This window comes from Taudactylus pleione, unplaced genomic scaffold (assembly GCF_031769625.1).
Source record: "Taudactylus pleione unplaced genomic scaffold, aTauple2 ptg000296l, whole genome shotgun sequence".
Classification (NCBI taxonomy): Eukaryota; Metazoa; Chordata; class Amphibia; order Anura; family Myobatrachidae; genus Taudactylus; species Taudactylus pleione.
In genome coordinates, this window is record NW_028284698.1 from 16747370 (window position 1) to 16771193 (window position 23824).

The window sequence follows — 23824 nt, forward strand, 5'->3', positions numbered from 1 at the left end:
AGGCTTAGATGCGTACGATACAAAACAGCCCGCAGATCCAGAGAAATGCATATGTCTGCCTTTGTCGCAAAAAAAATGCAGATTTGGCCGCTTTGCATGTGACTCTGAGTCAGGCCCATAATACTTGAATGCTCCTGTGGTCAACTTTAAATTAGTCCCTATGGGCCTGATTCTGAGTTGGGAATAAAGCAAGAAAGAGCAAGTTACTGTGTACCTGGACAAACCATGCTGCAATGCAAGAGCTACAAATACACACATTTTTTTTTTGCATGCAAGGTAAATACTGGCTGCTGTTGCATGTAGCCCACAAATGCTTTACTTTTACACTGCAATTTAGATGTCAGTTTGGACGCACCACTCCCAAGTCTAATTCTCTCAGTACATTTTATATCTGCCCCACCTGCAGTGCAACATGCTTTTAGCAAGGTGCAAAGTTACTTGCTCTTGCTTTATTCCCAACTCAGAATCAGGTTCTATGGGCATACTGGCTTATTTCCGTATGAAAACGTACCTGCCGTTAGTGAGATATAAAACTGATCTTGCACTGTAGATCTCAATAGTTGGATGCCGTTGTTTGCTTAATAAATGCTAATATGTATAAAATATTCTAAATTGTTTCTTTGATGATAAAACTAATGCAAAAGTATTATTTACTTATATTTTGTATTCTAGAAAACAGACTGTTCAAAAAGATTTGAATTCCTCCTGAAGCAGACAGAATTGTTTGCACATTTCATTCAGCCTGCTTCACAGAAGTCTCCAACTTCTCCCCTCAAAGTGAAATTAGGACGCCCAAGGATAAAGAAAGATGAGAAACAGACTTTGTTGTCTGCTGGAGAGTATGTAAATTACTTTTGAGATCCATTTATATTTTATAAATGCAATTAAATAAACATAAACTATATACAATGTTCTAACACAAGCCAGGAATGTTAGGGGCAGACTAGATGGGCCAATGGCTCTCTTCTTCCGTCAGATTCTATGCTTCTATGTGTGTCTAACTCTGTGGGCTAGATTTACTGACAAGAGGCTTTTGGAAGCTTCCGATTCTCTGCCGTTTTGACTCCGAATTTAAAAACAGCAATAACATTATATACAGACCCCTGCATTTAATATTATTTCGGTTTTAAACTTTGGGGTGAAAAACGCACAGAATTGTCAGCTTGCAAATGCCTCTTCTCAGTAAATCTAGCCCTATCTCTTTGTCTCTGTGTAGTAGAAAAGCAAAGAACTTCTATGATAGAATTAAAAATGCAATACTAAATAACTGAAGCATCAGTACCCTTGGGGTTTGTAGACCTGCCCTTACCTTATGTAGCAGTCTACATTTCAGTGTGAACACATCCGAAATGGGAGTTTCCCGAGTTTATGATGTAGTGTGAATGGTGGTCTCAGGCTAAGACCCGTGGTTGAAGCCGGGTTGATAGACCTGGGTTGTAGCTGTGTATTTTCCCGGTTTTATGTGTGAAAGGAGTATAACTCAGTCTCTTGATCCTGACGGAAAACTTCTTATGGTTGGCAAGTGCCTAACTCTTGGCTTCTGGACCAGAGAAGCAGAACAAATTAAGCAGATGTCATAAATGATTTAGTAACGCACTATTTTTTCTACTAACTTGGACACACATGTAAACTCGGCACATTTACAGTATGCATGTTATCAACAGAACATCCGCTAGAGCCTTTTACTGTCACCTCCAAGTAGTATACCCATTCAGTGTAGTTCAATATATCTGTTAAAGTATCATCTACACAACAATACAGAAGTACCTTAGGCCTGTATTCCAACTTTCACTGTTCCTTTCAGTATGCACTGTAGTAGACGCGGTCAGTTTGGTTATTGCTAGGACCCTATTGTAGGCTTTACACATGAGGATCCCAGTCTCATCAATTATCTTGCTTGCCTAATTGCCTTAGAAGGCTGGGGCATGAGCATACATGTACTGTAGGTAATACAGGTAGGTAATAGGAAGGGAAGGGCACAGTTGTAATACTGATTTTCTTTCTCAAAACAGTTCAGCAGAAAGAAAAACTTTCAGAAAAGAAACGGATATAATAACATCATTCAATACATACTATGAAGCTTTAGTTTCAGATTTAGTCTTTTGGTGTTATTTGTTAGTTGATTAGTTTGTTTATATACTGGTACCAGTAAAGTTCATGCATATTCATATTAGTCCTTGTGTGTGTTACACCAACGTATACCAGTAAATTACAACATTTTTGAAATGTGCTTTTCTTTATGTAGCAATCGGCACCGACGTACAGAGCAAGAAGAAGATGAGGAGTTGCTATCCGAAAGCCGTAAAACCTCCAGTGTGTGTGTGCGATTTGAAGAGTCACCTTCCTGTATGTAATCATTTTAATGTCTTTTGTTTGTATTTGCAGCAGTGCATGTGATAGTGTTTTCCTTATGTATGAAGATGTCTTGTGTAGTATTCCCAAATGGCTTTGTTTCTTGTTTGGAGTCAGTATAGGGTCTGTCTCCTACTCTTAAGAAAGAAAGGTCAACATTCATGATGTTGGCATGGTTAAAATGTCAACATCAAAAATGTCGACACCTAGAAAATGTTGATATTGATAGAATATCAATAAATTGACATTTGCATTAGGGTTACCGTTCAGGTTAGCATTAGGGATAGAGTGACATTTAACAGACAGTGTCAACATTACGATTGTGTTGATATGACATCAAATTTGACTTGCTGAATGAATGTCGACATTGTCCCTATCGACATTATGAGCATGTAGATATGATGAATAGAGATCTAATATACCAAACCTGTGTAAGAATGTTTCCATGTACACTTTGCTATTTGTCTCAAAGTTTCCAGTGTGTCAAGATCACTGCCTTGGCAGCATTGATGAACCGGGGTGGATACCATATCACCTGCAGAGGTCAGGTGCAGAGGGCAACATAGCATGTAACATAGTGGGGCTGCAGTACCATCTGAACAGAAAATCGTAGTGGGTTTGTATAACCGACATACTTTGGGAACTAACATGTGTGAGCTGCTTTGTTTTCCCATTGGGAGTCTTCCAGGAATAATTGTCAGGTTTTGTGCCACAGTGTTGTAAAATCAGGTACAGTAGGGTGATCGGCCAAATCCAGCAATTGGTAGATCCAGGAGACCAAGAGGCGAATAGGAGGCTTAGAAGAATACCACGATTCAAATACAGTTAATTGTTGACTCAAGGGTGAGAACCGGGACAGAGTATTATTGTAATGCCGTATTTGGGCATAAGGCCAGAACGCTGAGACAGGCAAAGGTTCCAAGCGAACCCTGAACCATCAGCTGACTGACCCACCACGGGCCTCCCCTATTCAATAAAGCAAAGGAGCCCTCCTAAAACACCATGGGGAAATTGTATGTTATGTATTAGAGAAGTAAGTGGGGAAATTAGTGAGGAGATGGATGACACATTTCTAAGTTCCTTCCAACAACTATGAGATGGGAGGAAAGGGGGAGGAGGACCAGGGTAGAAACAGGGTAGAGACAGACAGACTTTGAAAGACAAGTGACGGAAATAAAAGAACAATTCATCAAGAAATATTATAACCAAGTTAAAGTAGAAGAGGCACTCAAGGAAGCCTCAAAATTAGAGAGATACACACTTCTGCAAGTGAATAAAAACAAATCTGAACATAAGAAACCAAGTAAGATTTATAACAGAATATAGCCGGGACGCTTTGAAACTCCAGGCAATTCTGAAAAAACACTGGCATATACTACTAGATGATGAGATACTGAACGACATATTGCCATCAAAACAACCAGTAACTTACAGAAAAGCACCAGATCTGAAGAAGAAATTAGTCCCCAATCACGTCAAGAAAACTGAACCCACACAAACAACAATATGTTTGCAAAAAACTACAAAATGCTTTTTATTACTGTGGCACTTGCGTAAGATGCAAAACGACTAACATCACTACCAAATGCATCAAAACATTTATATCCAATACAACTAAAAAAAGAATACAAGATTGAAGAACACATCACCTGTGAAAGCAAAGGACTAATATACCTGGCAGAATGCCTGTGTGGTCGCTAATATGTGGGCAGAATAATCAGGAAACTAAAAATGAGAACAGCTGAACACGTGAATAACATCCGCAAAGGTCTAGAGACTCATAGTCTCTCTAACCACTTCAAAATTAAACACAACAATAATCCGCGATTATTAAAAATGATAGGTATTACACAAGTGAAAGGCAGCTGAAGAGGTGGAAACTTTGAACACCAGATATGTAAGGAAGAACTTCAATGAACTTTCAATCTGAAAACTCTAGAACCTGCAGGTTTAAACATAGATAATGAAGTCAAAGCAGTGATTACAGGTTAATTAACTAATAAGATGATATAAGAAATAAGAGGGCGAATACAACACCACACAAAGCCACAGAATAATATGACTAGGCTAATGCTGGGTACACACTGACAGATATATTGGCCGATCAATTGATCGGCCAATATATCTGCTGCCCGTCGGCCAGTGTGTACCCGCGATATGCCGGTGAACGTCGTCGTTCAACGACATATCGCTTTGGCTGTGCTGCACAACTGATGGACAGATATGTCTGCAGACATATCTGTCCATCCGCAAGTGTGTCTGGGAGGTCTGCAGACCGCCCGTACACACACAGCGGTAGCCGCGGGGAGGGGGGCGAGACACGCCCCCTGAGCGCCGGGACCGGCAGCCAGACACAGATGATGGCCGTTCAGTGTGTATGAACGACCATCATCAGCAGAACACTAGATCTGCAGATATATCTATATAGTGTGTACCCACCTTAATAGTGTGACTGATGGCCCATTAACATAATAGACCACTTATTGTAACTGATTCCATAATATAGATTAGTGAGCTAACACAGAAGGGGTTTTAATATACAACAATGTTCAACCCACTAAAATGCTGTGTAACCAAAATGCAACTATACCTATCGCAACTTTATCAAATATACCTCATTCCTTTATTTTCTACTTTCTAGTTTGACTTTTAATTAAGAAGCATGTATAAGTAACTGAGCATAGATACTGTGCAAAAGGAAACTACAGCAATGCAAAGGTTGACAAACTCAACCCGAGCATTGAAACGTCACATCACCACTACAACCGGGGCTCCTTCTAATCATGTGATGTCACAGGAAACAGGGATAAAAGGAATCCCCCTTTGTAACCCACATCATATCCCTGAGGAAGGCCCTATGGCTGCTACACGTCGGATAAACTACATTCTTATTGTTCACAACTGCACTAAGCTGCTTCAAAAATATATAAACTAATTATCAAAACTTAGTAGCAAAAGAAAAAAAGGGGCACATATAATGATAAACCACAAAACACAGCAAATTCAGTAACGGTAGAGAACATAGTAAGCTGTAGCCCAGTATGGGCTCGGGGCCTGATTCAGAGCGGGACGCAATTAGCGCTCGCTCGTCCAGAAAATAGGGGTGGCTATTCAAATGAACCGTTCGCTCTATGCGGTCTGTTCACGCCTGTAGGTCTGAACGAACGAACAAAACTTGCGGTCGTTTTTTGGGAAACTACGCCCCCTGGCCGCTTGCATCCTACGTCATGTCCGCTATTTATTAGATTAATCGAGTACATCGACCAGGGTATGAGCTGCTCGCTATTCTTGTGGTTGGTTTTGCTACAACAATTTTGCGAGTAGTTCTGGCTATAAAACTACGTGGTCAATGACGCTGCTGTTTTAATTATGCACACCCATAAAACGCCCGTTTTGACCTTTAAGCACGCCTGCGATCGGATCTCCACTCCCCGTTTTCAAGCACCTTCCCCTGTTACCACCCAAATACGTCTCTTTCTGTCACTCAAATTATCAGGCATTCGCTATTTCGCGAGCACATGAATTTCGACCGCACTGACTGGTTTGCACATGCGTATAACGATCCGTACGCATGCGCAGTTGGGAAAACATCGCTCGGAGCGAACGAGCGGCCGCTTACGAGCGGCTCTGAATCAGGCCCTCGGTCAGCAGACAATAACACTTGTGGAAATATCAAATCAGTGAGAACAGAGAGAAGTTTTTTTTATGGAGCATAGACACAAACCGAGACATTCTCTGCTCTGCAGGGTCTCTCCAGTCCCCTCTGCTGCATCCTCCAGGGCAATAGCCTGTCCTGTGACTTGGGTGACATCTGACTGTATGAATAGTTTTCAATCGATTTAAAATTGATCAACATCGATGTGTTTTTGGGGCTAAGTCACACATTTACTAATACTTAAAAAGCAAATAAAAAACTACTTGTTAGTAAATGTGTGATTTAGCCCCAGAAACACAGCATCGATTTTGATCAATTTTAAATTGATTTAAATCGACCTTTTGTAGATATACCCCCTAGACTCAATACGCCGTGCGGCATGAGATGCCTGGCGTGAGCTTTGAGTTCCCATGCAACTTGGCTTGCACGGCGTCTTTTTCTGCATCTTTTTTGGCCAAAAACGTGGCAATTGGATGCGACAAACCACTTCACGAGACAGCACTGATTCATTTGGTACGTGACAGGTGTATATCTGTGTGCAACTGAATCTGTATATTAAGCACAACTGAACTTGGCGTGGAAAAAAGCCGTGGCCGCTGCATCGTGGCACTTTGTATCCAGATTCACACTCAGACGCACATAGATATACAAGTGTCACAAATTAAAATAAGAATACAAATATAAGTAAAAGCATCCTATGGCAGCAGTACCGTAACATGCCCTGCTCCCTCCCAAGACACTTATGCTGGGCATCCACTATACAATTATCTGTCAGATATCTGTCCAATCTAGCTGGTTGGAGTGAAAACCTGGTAATGTATGAGAGCAACTGACAATTGACCATTTGCTCACAAACACTGGAAAACAGACAAAAATGGTAATTCAGACAAATTGGTTAAAACACACAAATTTAACAAATTTGAACAATTGTTTTTGTCCGTTTTCCAGTGTTTAAGACCATATGATGGACTGTCATTTGCTCCCATATATTACCAGGTTTTCATTCCAACCAGCCAGATTGGACAGATATCTGACAGATAATTGTATAGTGTATGCCCAGCATTAGAAATAATTTTCCATCCTGGAATTATAGAGGAGTAGTAGGAGCTTAGGCTTCATTCAGTTTTTTCTTAAAGTGCCCAAGCTCCTATCAGCACTTCTATACCCAATTCTTCCAGTGTCCCAATAGCTTTAAGAGAAAAATACATAATGCAAAAAGATAATATTTAAGATAAACTATTCATACACAGCCCTATAGCATAGAATATTGGTAGGTCCGACCATTCTAATCACTATGGGAGTCCCACCAAGCGGCTGCAATCTATTAACTGGGGTCCCCCCCCTTATTTTAGATAAATGTATACAAATTTAGAGGGATAAACCAGCTTCAATTACTTCTCTTAAAAGCACACGCATGTAAATAATTTATTGAAAGAAAAGGGGAAGCACATAAAAACAGACAGACATATGTAAAACTCCTAATTATGCATAAAACAATTGCCTATTCTTTTTCAAACTGACTGTGACTATAATTATAGATAATTTAAAATATGAATTCCTAAAAAGAGCAGGTTTCATTTAGTAATCAGTATGTTTTTGTATGTTTTACACTGATCCTGCTTCTAATGTACAGTAGCAATGTAAAATCTTTTAAAAATACATAATCATTCTTACTTGCAACATAGTATTCAGTGTTGCTTAGTCAGAAAATAGACACATTTATAGTGGAACACTGTAAGTGAAAAATTATACCTTGTGATAAAATGTACTAATATCATCAGAAAGAATATATAATTATATACACATATATAGGGCCTGATTCAGTTTGGATCGCATGGCTGCTTTCGCACGCTGTCGATCAACATCGACAGCCACCCCTTTTGTAGTGAGCCACGGAGCGAGTGCTTTTTGCGCTCGCTCCGGGGCTCGTGCACGCACAGTACTGGGCCACCATCGACCCGCTTGCGAGCGCTATGTGCTTGTGAGCAGGTCTGAATCAGGCCCATAGTCCACAAGTTAAAATGTCCCAATTAGAGGAGAGGATGCACTATAAAATACAATAAAAAATTTAATAGTCCCAAAGACAAAAAAAGAGAGATAAATTGGGGTGTTCTGGAATAAATGAATAAATTCTGGAATTCCCCCAAAATTTAGTTTATAGCCATATAATTTAAAATGGGGGTATAGGTAGTTAATATATAGTTAAGCGGTGTCCCTCTATATAGTGTTACCGGTAAGATGTTCAACAAGTGCCTGTCCTCACTTAAAGCTCTGGTGCTGATCGGGCAAACATTTATCCACTGTGTTTTGAGTCCCCTCTGCTGTCAGAAAATTCGGAGAGCACCTGATGTAATCTAGGACTGAGGTGTCTGCCGGCAATGGCAGATTAGCGGCTCTCTTGACTGATTTGACCCGGGGGACGTAATCTGACCGATAGGTGCTGCAGTGTTCACGTTCCCCTTCGGTATAGCGCCAATGTATACTTCGATCTGGGTCCTACAGAGGCTTCCACATGATCTGTATAATCCTTGCTAGCAAGGTTTCCGTTATGATCAGGCACATATATTCAAATATGAGATTTATTGGTGCTGTGCATATAAAACCACTAACGTGTTTCACCCCGCCAGGGGCTTTGTCAGAGATGATAGGCACAGCTGGAGTTCCGATTTTTTATTTCCCCGGCTCATAAGAAATTAGACATCCTGATTGGTTATGGGACTTTTTCACATAAATTTCAGGGCAGTGGCGTACCTATAAATTTTTCTCCCACCTGCCAATAAAAGTTCTGGTGCCCCTCCCCACCATGGCATTTTGGTAAAACTAGGCAATTTGGCTCCCAGTGCAAACAGTTAAAGATGCACCACCAGCCCCCATAGACAGTTTACATTAATTGTAATTTTTACTCCTTATAGTAATGCCCCTTACACATTATGCCACACACCATAATGCCCCTTACACATCATGCCACACACTGTAGTGCCCCTTACACATAATGCCACACTCCGTAATGGCCATTACACATTATGTCACACACCATAATGCCCACTACACATAATTCGAAACACCTTAATGCCCATTACACATTATTTAACACACCGTAATGCCCATTACACATTATTCCACACACCATAATGCCGATTACACAATATGCCACACACCGTAATGCCTATTACACATCATTCCAAACACCTTAATGCCCATTACACATTATGCCACACACTGTAATGCCCATTACACATTATCCACATTCCGGAATGGTCATTACACATTATTGCCACACACCATAATGCCCCTTACACATTATGCCACACACCGTAATGCCTCTTACACATTATGCCACACACCTTAATGCCACTTACACATTGACATACACCGTAATGCCCATTACACATCATTCCACACACCATAATGCCCATTACACATTATGCCACACACCGTAATGCCTCTTACACATTATGCCACACACCTTAATGCCACTTACACATTGACACACACCGTAATGCCCATTACACATCATTCCACACACCATAATGCCCATTACACATTATGCCAGACACTGTAATGCCCATTACACATTATTACACACACCATAATGCCCATTACATAATATACTACACACTGTAATGCCCATTACACATTATGCCACATTTTTGCCCCTGACACCATTTTATGCCCCACAGTAAGGCTTCTAATTACTTTTAAATTACCTGCTCGGTGTCAGGGGTTTCAGGCTCGTTGTCAGGGGTCTCATGCTCGTTGTCAGGGGTTTCACAGGAGAAGATTCAACTTTCTACATCTCCTGGTGGAGTCAGCGTTCCCGGCACTACCAGGTAACACTATGCGCTATGTGCTGCCCTGACATGTCCGCCGCCATTTTCCCAGTGAGTGTTTGCTGCTCTACAGCGCCGGTCCGGAGGAGCACTTCGGGAATCGGCGGAGAGGTAAGTATAATTACCTATGGGTGCAAGGTGTGCGCCGTGGGCCCCCCTGGACCATTATAGATATGCCCCTGTGTATATATATATATATATATATATAAATATATGTTAAAGGAAAAGAAAAAAAAGGAAGAAACAATAAATGAAATAAAAATAAATAAAATAGAGAATGAAAATTATATATAATGGAAATCAGTATATATATATATATATATATATATATATATATATATATATATATATAAAAAGGGGGTGTCCTCTCCTTTATTTTACTTCTATTCAATAACAGCCCTATGGCATGTATTATTTGTACAGGTATGTACCTGATTATTTTGATGATTGTGTAAGCTTACATGCTTACACAATCTTTTTTGGAGTTCCTTCAGTCTTGTTTTGTTCTCCGCAGCTGCAGGAAGCAGAAAAGGGTTTCTGAAAGGCAGTTATTTGAGCTTACAATCTTTATTTACTGTTAGCAGCATTCGTCCCCAGTTTGTGAAAGCCAAATGGCTGTGAAACAATATTACTAATATATTATGAATAGGGACTGAGGTTCCAAAGGCACTTCTTCCAGACGCTGTCTCTGTTCATTTACCAATCTACAGAGAGGGACCTGGTCACTGCTTCCGTAGGTAGTGACTGGGGACCTGTGTGGTTGCTGTCCAAAGCATTTTCAGCACAAAACCTGCACGCTGGAGTTGCGTCAGTCTTGTTCTGTTCTCCCCAGCTGCAGGGAGTAGAGAACGGTTTCTGAAAGGCAGATATATACTGTATGATTTGTGGCTCAGCAGAGCATTAACTGAGTAAAGGTCTTGTGAGATTCTTTTAATTAGTTCAGACAATTCACATTTAAAACCATACAGGAGTGTTGTGGGCGTGTCAGTGCAAGCGGCTGTTTTCAGAAACGCACAGGCACAGGCATAGGAGTTCTTTAGTCAGACAGATACACTGTACCTGCCCTAGGACTGGTGCAAGTTTTGATTGTGCAAATGATGGACGCACCAACCGGTAATAGAGCATGTATGGACACTAAAAGTGGGTTTCTCAGTGCATATTTGCCCCTAAGGATGTACACGAGGGAAGCAGTTTGTAGCAGCATTTACATAAAGTAGGCGACCACCAAGAGACACTGATGTGTGCTCTTCTGCATGCGACTCAGAATCATGCCCTTAGTGCCAGGTTACAGATTAATTTTATTTAACAAATTGTTGCAAGCCCCACAAGACATTAAAGGTAAGAGTTACATTCTGTGTTTCAAACTCTAAGCCTGATTCTGAGCCAGACTAGACTGCGTAGAGCAGCGGAAGCCTATGTACTTCCTTATGCTAAATGCAAGAATCCGCCCGTGTATGCACAGTATCCGTGCATCTGCATGTGGAATACCAGCTCCCCACTGTTTTTACATCCACAACTACAGCTGTTAGCATTAGTATCAGGAGTGCAAAAGATGCTGACAAAACCATTCCATCTGCGTCCATATGCTGTGAATGAGCACAGAAGTCGGCTTACACACCCAGGACACTCCAATGACACTTGCACGAGATGGATCAGTTCTGTGCGTCTGCATGTTCGCTGCCCAGTTACCACCGAGAAATGCCCATTTCCTGAAAGGATGCTCCATTGATGGATAGATCGAATGTGGTAGGTTCTCGCATTTTGTGAGGTTTGCTAAGTGAGCGAATGAAACTGCAAATTTGAAACTATGCAAATTGAAAATTAGAAGATAGACCATATTTTTCGCTCAGGTCTGCAAAATTTTGGGGGGCAAAATTGCCTAGAATATGCATAAATCTAGCTAACCCAGCCGATATCCAAGGATGCATATAAGAGTACACGCATGCCAATGGGAAGTGAGGGTGGCGCCATAATGGGGTCAGGGGGGATGGATATGGTGCCAATTGTAGGTGTTTATTTAGTTTATCCCAAACTTGTAGGACAGCTTTTACACAAGGAATTTCTCGAACCGAGGTTGGTCTGAAATTAGGGGGAACCCAAGGAAGGGAACTAGCCGAATGGGTTCCCACCAGTTAATTTTCAAGTGTTACCCATTTCCTACTCCCCTCTTCCGAATGCCATGATGTAGTGTGGCTCAGTTGCGCTGCGGAAAAGTATCTATCAAAGATGGGAAGACCCAAACCACCATTACTCGTCGATTTGGACAGACAGGTCCTACTAAGTCTCGTTTTTTTGTGTGCATAGTTTGTATCTAATTTTATGATGTCATTATATATTTATAAGTATAATCTATTCATATTCAGCAAAGTTCAGTCTGTGCACATCCTTATGCATGATTAATCTATCAGTCAGCCGTGATCACAGCGCAGTGTTTGTGTTATTTTTTTGACCACACAATAGGTACTATTTCAACCTTGATTAGCATTTTCAGTATCCCACTACATCCCAAAATCATATCTATCTAAGAATAGGAGTCATGCGGGGTCGAATAAAATGTGTAGTCCCTTGAGGTCGGATTATGGGCCCTCCAAGTATCAAAAAGACCAGATTCGTTCATTGTCTTGTGAAGAGTGCCATACGGTAAACGAGGAAGGTGGGCATATTTTGGAGTGCTTTTATCCAAATCATGAGACAAAATTGCATTGAAATCCCCTCCCATTAATAGTAGGCCTTTACGGATTTTAGAGATTTCTGCTAACAGGATGCGGTAAAACTGGGCTTGGCCTGCATTGGGGCATACAAGTTCACAATAGTTAGGATTTGATGGCCTAGTTGCGCAACCAAAATAAGATATCTCCCGTCTGAGTCACTCTTAGAGGAAAGAAGCTGGAAAGGGACCGATGAACGAATCATAATAGCCACCCCCTGTTTTTTAGAGCTGTGGGTAGAGTGGAAGACATTGGGGTATCGTTTTGATTCTAGAGAAGGATGAGTTCCCTTTTTAAAGTGGGTCTCTTGCAAAAAAATTATGTCACCCCCGTTGAGATTGAATTTTGTTAATTAAAAGTGATCTTTTTGGGGGGGTTTTGAGGCCCTTTATATTAAGCGATAATACAGTTAGCGACATGATTCAAAACTATTCATCTGTTATTATTAGAAACCAATAATTTTGCCTAATACAAGAAAAAAAAAAAAAAGTAAAATAGCAAAAAAAAAACAAAAAACAAGGAGGGGGGAGGAGGAGAGAAAAACAATAGAAAAGTGAACAATTCTTTCCCCAAAAAAGAAAAAATTGGGGGGTTAAGTTCACAATTAGTACGCCCCTTAGAAAAATAGATGTATGAAGTACTTCAAAATAGAAACACTTCTAGTGGGCGCTATGTTTGGGAGGGCAAATATACCTATATAATTACTAATGAATGGTGAGAGATACCTCTCGTTGGTCCCACGTTGTGGGGGGGGGATGGTTTGAGAGTGAGTGGACGAGGAACTGCCCACCCGATACCATCAACCAATACAATTAAACCATATACAATACCAGTTCAAAGAAAACAATAAAAGATAAACATATGCAATACAATTTTAGCACATATTATACCAGACCAGGTATCCTAAAAAAAGGAACAAACAACATGTTAATATAACCTTTAAGTATAGCATAGAAAAGACAGGAACGGAACTCCATCACAGCCCATAACTCAAGGAGCAAGATCATCTTGCCCATCACGAAAAGTATGGGCATCGGTATCAGATAGTTGGAGTTTATGTAAAAGTTCTCTGCCTTCCTTAGTGTCGCGCACAGAGAGTTGTCTGCCATTTACCTCCACAATCAGTCGAAAGGGAAAGCCCCACCTATATTTGTATTCATTGTCCCATAACATCTTGGTAACGTTGCGCAAATCTATGCTTTTAAGGATATTTGATGGAGCCAAGTCCTAAAAAATTTGTAAGTGAGAACCCTCAAAAAAAATCTGTGGAGTAGGTCTACTGGCAACCACAATTTGATCCTTAATTTTAAAGGACAGAAACTTTAAGATAACGTCTCTCGGAGGGGCATCTTCTTTTGGTTTTGGTCTCAGAGCTCTGTAGGCCATTTCTATAAGCAGTGATTGCTCAGGGAGAGAGGGTACTTGAATCCGAAAAAAAGGTTTCAGATACAATTCAAGAGACTGTGGAGAAATTGTTTCATGAATATTACGAATTCTCAAGTTATTTCGTCTTTCCCTGTTTTCAAGGTCCTCATTTTTGTCTCTAAGAGACTCCACTTCACGGAGCAAAAAATCTATGTCATGTGAGGCATCATTCAAACCCCTAGAGAGTGATTCCGTCTTGGCTTCCACTGCTGAAGTGCGTTTAGATAGAGAAGTTGCGGAGGTCTGCGGAGAGTTGTTGGAAGTTAGAAGTGAGTGTTTTATTAAGTTCCGCCAACATATCCTGAATATCATTTTTGGTAGCGTATACAGCTTCTATAGGTTCAGCAGTAGCGAGTGGATTTCCAGGGGATATCGGAGGAGAATGAGGTTTGATGGGAATCAGAACGAGATAAATGTGGCTTTATACCCTGTTGGGCGTTCTTCTTCCCTTTGTTAGCGTTTCGATTCATTTTGTATAGCAAATATAATTATAGACCGAAGAGGTATCTCAATGCAAATTAAGGTCCGGGTGGACAAAAATATTACGACCTCAGAACATGGTTCCTTTCCCAGCTGCAGCCATTGAATTGTAGAATTATAGCAAAACAGCAATCCAATATTAGAGAGTTATACAAATCCTGAGGGAACTTTCCACTTGTAGTAATACAGAATAACCACAAGATGGCGTAGAATCACTGAACTAAGGAATTGCTATTTATAGAGATCATGTAATGCTCACCAAGCAGTGATGATATGATATAAAAGTATAAACACAGTCCAGGAATCAGGATATATTGTGGAACACTCAAAAGGCACAAATCTAATGGTTAGCCTTCTGTACTCTCTTATTTGGGTCACCCACAGTATAGATGTGGTGTCCACAGAGTGTAGCCCAGGTTGGGAGAAGGCTATATGCTGCCAAGGCTGCAGGAAAAATGAAGACACCGGCTATTTCACAGAGGCTGGTTAAATACTGGCCAATAATTAGGACAAACTGTCCTACCTTGTGGGTCCAATGCATGGGTCCAGAACACAGGGGACACTCACACAGCAGCCTGAGATGCAAGGGGGCGGCACCTCTGAATCCTCTGTTCACTCTGACAGGCAGCGGCGGTGGCCCTTTAGAAGGTATTTTATACTGGCCACACAGGTGGGGAAATATAATAGCAGCAGCCGCAGTATCTCGTCTGGGCCGATGGAGCACCGGGTGTCAGTCAGCTGATGGGCGCGGCAGCGTCCAGATCAGTGCACCAGAGGCTCCACGTGAAGTCACCTGCCTCAGGCAGCCGTCAGCAGGGGTCTCACAGCCTCAGGAGAGGACCTCCAAGCATAGTGGAGCGGGAGCCGGGGTTGAAGGTAGGGCCACGTTTTTGCCGGCGGCTTGCCGGGGATGATGACCAAATTGAGGCTGAGGTTTCTAGCCTGGTGTAGGCCGCTGCGGTAATCAGGCAGTGGGAGTCCCGCAAAAAGTACAGCAGGGTATCCTGGGACCAGGAATTCAATAGGGGTCTCTTCGGGGAGGGTCAGCACGAGGAAAGGGCTAAAATAGGTGCTTATTTCTTGTCCTGCAGACGGAGCAGGACAAGAAATAGAGTGAAGCACGTCCACTCTATTTCTCAGCCAGGCCACGCCCCCCAGTTTGGACATGATTTTGAAAGGCATACACCTGTCTATCTTAGGTCCCACACTTGACAGTGCATGTCAGAGCACAAACCAAGCATGAAGTCCAAGGAATTGTCTGTAGACCTCCGAGACAGGAGTGTCTCGAGGCACAAATCTGGGGAAGGGTACAGAAAAATATCTGCTGCTTTGAAGGTCCCAATGAGCACAGTGGCCTCCATCATCCGTAAATGGAAGAAGTTCGGAACCACCAGGACTCTTCCTAGAGTTGCCCGGCCGTCTAAACTGAACGATTATGGGAGAAGGGCCCTAGTCAGAAAGGTGACCAAGGACCCGATGGTCACTCTGTCAGAGCTACAGCATTCCTCTGTGGAAAGAGGAGAACCTTTCAGAAGGACAAGCATCTCTGCAGCAATCCACCAATCAGGCCTGTATGGTAGAGTGGCTAGACGGAAGCCACTCCTTAGTAAAAAGCACATGGCAGCACGCCTGGAGTTTGCGATAATGCACCTGAAGGACTCTCAGACCATGAGAAACAAAAGATTGAACTCTTTGGCGTGAATGCCAGGCGTTATGTTTGGAGGAAACCGGCACCGCTCATCACCAGGCCAATACCATCCCTACAGTGATGCATGGTGGTGGCAGCATCATGCTGTGGGGATGTTTTTCAGGGGCAGGAACTGGGAGACTAGTCAGGAAAGAGGGAAAGATGAGTGCTGCAAAGAGGAATGGGCGAAACTGCCCAAAGATAGGGGTGCCAAGCTTGTGGCATTGTATCATATTCAAAAAGACTTGAGGCTGTAATTGCTGCCAAAGGTGCATCAACAAAGTATTGAGCAAAGGCTGTGAATACTTATGTACATGTGATTTCTTAGGTTTTTTTTTAAATTAAATTAGCAAAAATCTAAAAAAAAACTATTTACACGATGTCATTATGGGGTATTGTGTGTAGAATTTTGAGCACAAAAATGAATTTATTCTATTGTGAAATAAGGCTGTAACATAACAAAATGTGGAAAAGGTGAAGCGCTGTGAATACTTTCCGGATGCACTGTAGAGTTGCCCAAACTATTATTATATAATTAGAGCATGGTAAAAATGAGGTCATCACATACATTTGCATAATGACCTAATCGCGACTGCAACATACACACGTTCTACTTACCATGAACAAAAATACACTTAATGTGAGCCGCTCATGCCCCAGCTGCCACCGAGCGCTGTGCACAGTAGGTACATTTTGGTAATGGCAACCAGGTATAAGTGCCTCTAAACATATTTTATAGCAAGCAGGGGGGGTAGCTTAGATTTAGGTGATTGCAATAGAGCTCCTGGGGATTAGGGATAAAATAATTAGTATTCCAATGCACAATTTATAAAAGTGGTTTGACCAAATCACCTACCTGATATTTTTGTAAATATTGCTGAAATGCAGCTAGGGGAGTTTGTATTTATTAGTGTAACACTTATAAAGCTGCTATTCCTAGGTCTACAGTAGCAGAATTCTGAACAGTCTGCTGCAGGTGTTTCAGGAATTTCCCTACTTTTTGGAGAGATCTGAAAATGTCTGTGCACCGATGCTTCCCATCCAACCTGATGAAGTTTGAGAGGTGCTGCAAAGAGGAATGGGCGAAACTGCCCAAAGATAGGGGTGCCAAGCTTGTGGCATCATATTCAAAAAGACTTGAGGCTGTAATTGCTGCCAAAGGTGAATCAACAAAGTATTGAGCAAAGGCTGTGAATACTTATGTACATGTGATTTCTTAGTTTTTTTTTATTAATTAAATTTGCAAAAATCTAAAAAAAACTTTTTACACATGTCATTATGGGGTATTGTGTGTAGAATTTTGAGGACAAAAATGAATTAGTTCCATTTTGAAATAAGGACGTAACATAACAAAATGTGGAAAAAGTGAAGCGCTGTGAATACTTTCCGGATGCACTGTACATTTACTAAAGTACAGGTTTTTACAAGTGGAGATGTTGCCCATAGCAACCAATCAGATGCTACTTAACATTTATCTAGCACCTTCCAGAACGGGTGGGGAACCTTTTTTCTGCCGTGGGCCATTATATATATATATATATATATGTATATATATATATATATGTATATATTTATTTGCAGGCCTGGTGCAGGCCACGCCCCCTCCATGTGATGACACAGGGGCGGAGCTATAATCGCCGGTAATTACAGCAATGTCCAGAGCATCTTGGGGATGCTCCGGGAGCTGTAAGGGCAGCGGTGTGATCATCTGAAGCGTCCTAAGGACGCTCCTGGCGGCACTGCTGCATAGATTTTGGCTGCAGGGTGGTATTCTAGGCACCCTGCTAGCCATATGAGGCTAGTAGAGAGGGCCAGACCAAAATGATTCCGGGGGACTTAAACGGCCCCCGGGCCTGAGGTTCCCCATCCTTATTCTAGAAGATAATAGCTAGAATCTAATTGGTTGCTATGGGCAACATCTCTACTTCTAAAAACCCGCACTTTAGTAAATATACTCCTTGGACTTCATCAGTTTATTCAGTTTCAGTGCCCAAGCTTCTACCAGCATCACTACATCTTACTGTTTCAGTGTCACTCAATGGACAACAAGCAAAGAATTTTACATAAGTACAAAAATCCTAGTTTTAATTAGTTGATCTGGGCAACCTTAGCTGAAAGTGATATTTTTATTCAGAAGTTAGATATATTTAAGAAAACCTGAATAGAACAAAGTGCTCTAGAAATATTGTTTTAATAATGCTCTTGGACACATGTTTCTATTTTAGTTTTCTTTATGTATGTGTTTCCGTAGTACTGTATTTCACTAGGAGTAACTTACTACACTTTGCAGCACACCTGTGAAATGGTATGAATCAGCATATGCACCTAGACTCATGGGGCTACACCTGCATTGGCAAGAGCAGAGGGATGGTTTTACTGAATTCAAATATTTTGTGCCTGTTAATGAAAGGTAGAGTTCTGGAGGATTGTTTTTTCCTTATTACTATGGGCTAGGACAGGGCCGGACTGGGACTAAAAATAGGCCCTGACATTTAAAGCACACAGGCCCACCTCATGTCAGCATCTGAACACAGAGGATGACACATCTGTGCACTCCAAAGCAGAACCATAATTACAGTAAAAGATATAACAGTATTCCGCGCTCATGAAGTGAATAAAAATGTTAAAAAGCAGCTCAGTACCAATAAATATTGTATGAAAATCAAATAACCGAGCAGGGGATAAGAATAAGAAGCAAGCATAAAATTTAAGAGACAAGTGTAAAATCAAAATGTATTAAAAGCATATTACAAACTCCATAAAAGTAATGCTTATAGCACTTATTGGGCAATATTTGTGGGAGTAAATGAAATCTTGGTCCTTCTCCGCTACAAATGATCACACCACAGTCCATTGAGCCAAGGTTGGCTTTAGTTGTAACTAAACACTTGCCCTGATTTACCCTATCTATTCACTGGCTGTCTTCTTCCGAGCAAGGATCAGTGGCAACTGAGACGATGTGTTGCTGTGGTGCTCAGGCACCTTCCGGACAGTGTGTAGCAAACCCGGCAATGCTCCACAAGATTCAGTAGTCTCACCACTCAATATTCCAATGCGTTTCACGCCACTGCGGGTGCTTTGTCAAGGAGGTTTGGAATGTCCTTTGTATGTCTTTTTATAGAACTAACTTTATTTTCAAAAGGAAGTAAAAAAACAAATTCCTTCCTGCATGGCAGTAAACACATGTCCCTCAAGCCTAATGCTAAAAAAAAAATCGGAAAAATAAAAATTAAATATAAAAATGAATGAAACATAGCAATAAAGAGAAAAATATAGTGATTGCTCTTAATTGTATTGATATATATAGAAAAAGTATTAAAAATGTATAAAATTGTGTATTATGCAAATTGTTTTAAGGAGCGGAAAATAAAACCTAAACAAAAATGTAAAAATATATAAAAGATTAATTCCACATTTTGGTGCCCTATGTACATAAAGAGCTTTGGTGCCGCCATCAACAAATACAGCAGGGATAGTGTGCCCCAAAGGCACGCGCCGAAAAAACAGGTGTGGTCTTGCTGGGAAGGGGCGTGATCACAAAATAGCACTTTCAATTCAAATGATGCCACACAGTAGCGCCCCTTCGTCACATTGCACCACACAGTAGTGTCCTTTATTCATGTTACATCACACAGTAGTGCCCCTTATTCACATTACACCACACAGAGCCCATTCACGTTATGCCACGCAGTTGTACTCCTTATAAACATTATGCCACACAGTAGTAGTGCCCCTTATAACACATTATGCCACGCAGTATTAGTGACCTTATATATCATGTCACACAGTAGTAATGCTTATAACACACTATGCCACACAGTAGCAGTGCCCTTATATATTATGCCACTCAGTAGTAGTGCCCCTTATACATTATGCCCCACATTAATGCTCCCAACACATTATGCCACACACAGTAATGTCCCTTATAAACGCATTATGCCCCACAGTAATGCCACACACAGTATTGCCCCTTACATATTATGCCTCCCCCCCAGCAACTCTCCCTGTGTCCCTCTTGCAGCCTCTCACCTCCCCCTGTGTCTATCCAGCAACCTCTATTCTTCACTTGTGTGCCCTGGTGAATTTGGTGCCGGGCCGCCAGCACCTGCATGCAGCCGCAGCCGTGGGGAAACAGCGCCAATGTAATTTTCAATCAGGCGCTGGTCACGAGCCAGTTGGAACTCGCGGACCGGCAGCCAAGCAGAGCTGCCGCGGCTGCATGCAGGTGCTGGCGGCCCAACACCAAATCATGGGCACACTGACCCATCTGGCTATTGGCCTTTCTGGCATTTGCCAAAACTGGCAGATGAACAGTCCGGCCCTGGGCTAGATGCCATATTTGCCTTACGATATGGAAGATGTAGGGGAGATGATTCTATACAGAGCAGAATTTATGGGACACTGTGGGGTCTTTAATATTCATAAATGAGCTTGAAATATATACTACTAGAATGGTAATGTGAGTGCTGGTTTATACAAAGAAGAAATGGATTGGGTACGGGATGCCGGCACTTAGGATGCCGGCACTTAAGATAGCGGCGGTCAGAATCCTGGCGCTGGCATCCCGACAGGGTTACGATGCAGACACCTGTCGGGTAAGAAAATCTAAAAAGTAAACATGATTGATGTAGGCTTTCGCTGCTCATAGAAAACTGTATGCACCAGCCCATTCACTTCTACAGCTTGCCTTAAAGTGGAGATACAGGGCCTGATTCACTGCGGATCACAATATTGCATACGCATGCAGTTCCACTGCAATAGTATGCTAATCTATTGCGATCGCAGTCCCGGTTGCATTAGCTAGTTTGCACACTGCGATGCATACGCATGGGCAGAACGCAACAATCGGCCGATTGCGTGCATATTAGCAACTGCGATCCAAGCTGAATCAGGCCCACCATATGGATGAATAGGTCAGCTGACTTGCGCCACTGGGATCCAGTAATACTACTTTTTGATGTGTAAATTCTGCCTTTAGTCAGTGACCTCCAGTGACTTCTCCATGATGTAAACAAAATAAATTTCCCCATGACAGACTTGGATAAATGTTTTTTTGTTTGAAAAGCAACAGACATTTAAAAAAAAAAAATAGAAATAAGGGAACACACAAAGAGGGCATTTTTTATACCCTAATCTGGGTGTATTCTAAAAGAAAAGTGATATACCATGTTGTATACACATGGTGTTCCCTTACATTCAGTCACTTTGACATCCAATAAATATATCAGGAGCGAATGCATTAGTCTTGAAAGGGAAGGTTGGATCATATTATAGCTTTCTTTTCTTAAACTCATAATGCCAGAACTAAACTACTCCTGATGACAGAAATAAAATCTTTATATGACATTATAGAAGTTAGATTTAATTCATGTTAATTAATTTTGTAATATTTGTTTTGCAGATGTAAAAGGGGGAACACTGAGAGATTACCAAGTCAGAGGCCTCAACTGGATGATCTCTTTGTATGAAAATGGCATTAACGGCATATTAGCCGATGAAATGGTAAATCATTTGTACAATTAGCACTGGGGTAGATGAATGCCTGTCCAAAGCTGAAATATTTGTCCTCTTCGTGCCTTTGTACTGTCCACTGGACACAGCAGAAGCACCAAGAAGCATACTAAAGGGTTTGCTGTCCTGTTTGCACTAATTGTTGTGCAGATCTTATAGTTCTAGAAATAAGCATGATTTGTTAAAAAGGGATCTAATAACAATAAAAAAGATACTGTAATTGCAATCATCAGGCATTTTAATATATCATAAACTAGAATTACAAGTTATAACAAGCAATTGTTAGGGGTAAATTTACTAAGGTCGAATGACATTGAATGTGGCTAAATCGCACGTTAAATGCATATTCGGAATTTACTAAAGGCTAAACTCTGCCGACTTTGCCCCATTCAATGTCTAAAACTCTGCCAACAATACCTGTAACTCGGCCTGTAACATGCTTTCGGACACACATAGACCATCGGAACAGCTCGGCAGCACTTTGTCATAGAAAGCAATAAGACCTGCAAATTTACTAAGGATTAAAATTGGTCATCGCGGCCAAAATGTAGTGCAAATCGTTCGCAAAAGACGCTAAAATGAACCCAAATAGAAATCTCAAATAGAACACCTTTTTTCAATTCGAGTTTGACATCTGAACATACTTAACCATCACTGACACCTCAAATCTGTGGCCACTGAAACGGGGTTAAGCATATGCATACACTTCTCTCCTGTTACAAAGAGAAACAAAGCATGGCAGAGTTTTCTATGCTGGATGGATATCTTGTGGGTCTGTGAGATACCTGAGGCTCTGCCACTAGGCTGGAAGAAACCAGGGTCATGAAACTGAGCATGGTCAACATTGGCCGATGGTGAAGTCATACATGCCGTGGCGTAACTCGGTAGAGCAGAGCGTTTTTTTTTTCAACTTTTTACCTTCAAATGCGTAATAGGTAGCACAAGCAGCTTCTGCTGATTAAAAAAGTATGCAGCATGCCTATATTCTGTGAGCGACACAGAACGTAGGCATGCTGCATATAATTTTAATCAGCAGAAGCTGCGTGTGGTACCTATTACGCATTCAAAGGTAAAATATCGCACAAAAAGACGCTCGGCGCTACGAGTCACACGGATCTCCCGCATTATATGTAGCGCGACTTGTAGCGCACGGAGGATAGATGTATGTGGACACATCTGTAAGTACCCATAGTTTTTAATATTTTTAAATTAGAAGAAAAAATGGCGTGGCCCCCTCCCCAAAAGAACAACCAGCACCGGGCTTTGGAGACCCAGTACTGGTTGTGCTACATACAGGGGACAAAAGACATTGGGATCCCCCGTATTAAGCGCAACCAGCACCGGGTTCTGAGCCGGTCCTGGTTCTGGAAATACAGGGTAAAAAATGTGTTGGGTTCCCCTGTAAATTCCAGAACCAGCACCAGACTGTTTCTAGCGGGGGGGGAGGGGGGGGGTAATGCCACAGCCAGGGAAACCCTTTCACTGGGTTCCCCCGGCCAAAGCATTACCCATGACCACTAATCAGCCCAGGCTGGGGATCCCTGAGGAGCTGGAGACCCCACCAATAAAGGGGTCTCTCTCTCCAGGGCACTCAAGGCCTAGGCTGATAGCCTGGGGGTATCCTCGGCACCCCTGGCTGGTGGGTGCCGAGTTGATAGTGTAGTGTGGTGTAAAAAAATAGATGAGATAATATTGTCTTTTGCAGTGGAACTACAGGTCCCAAGGCAAAAGGAGAAAAAGTTCTCTTCTTAGGGGCACCCTCATATAGTTGTTAGTAAAATATAACCTTTAATTGATCAATTCCATAAAATTGAAAGAGAGCATAAAACACACATATGAACTTGAACAATTTAATTAATAAATATCCTTTTGTGAAATATAGGAAAAAGGTAGCGATATAAAGCAAAGTGTTCACACTATGGGAATGATGCAGTAGTTGGTAGAATTCATATACATGCATAATATGCTAATTATGAACCATGTTTGTTGCCCTGGGGAGTTCATTACTATATGTCCTCATAGATGTGAGGAAAGATAGCGCTATATATCACACCTGATACAATATAGAGCAAAAAAGAAAATATTAAAGAATTCTGAAATCCATATATATACAATGTGCTAGTAGGTGACCATATTTACCTTCTAGGTAAATATCGGCGAACATACAGTATAAGTG

The 23824-nt window shown here is 41.5% G+C and overlaps 1 protein-coding gene across 1 annotated transcript in view; it reads left to right on the plus strand.

The window, feature by feature from the left end:
• The window catches only part of SMARCA1 (SNF2 related chromatin remodeling ATPase 1), a 201705-nt gene that overhangs the window by 22805 nt on the left and 155076 nt on the right, over positions 1-23824 (plus strand). Inside the window, exons 3-5 of the mRNA XM_088482874.1 lie at positions 673-839; positions 2246-2346; positions 21539-21639. Of these exons, the coding sequence (XP_088339000.1) occupies positions 673-839; positions 2246-2346; positions 21539-21639 (369 nt within the window). The remainder of the gene's footprint in view (positions 1-672; positions 840-2245; positions 2347-21538; positions 21640-23824) is intronic.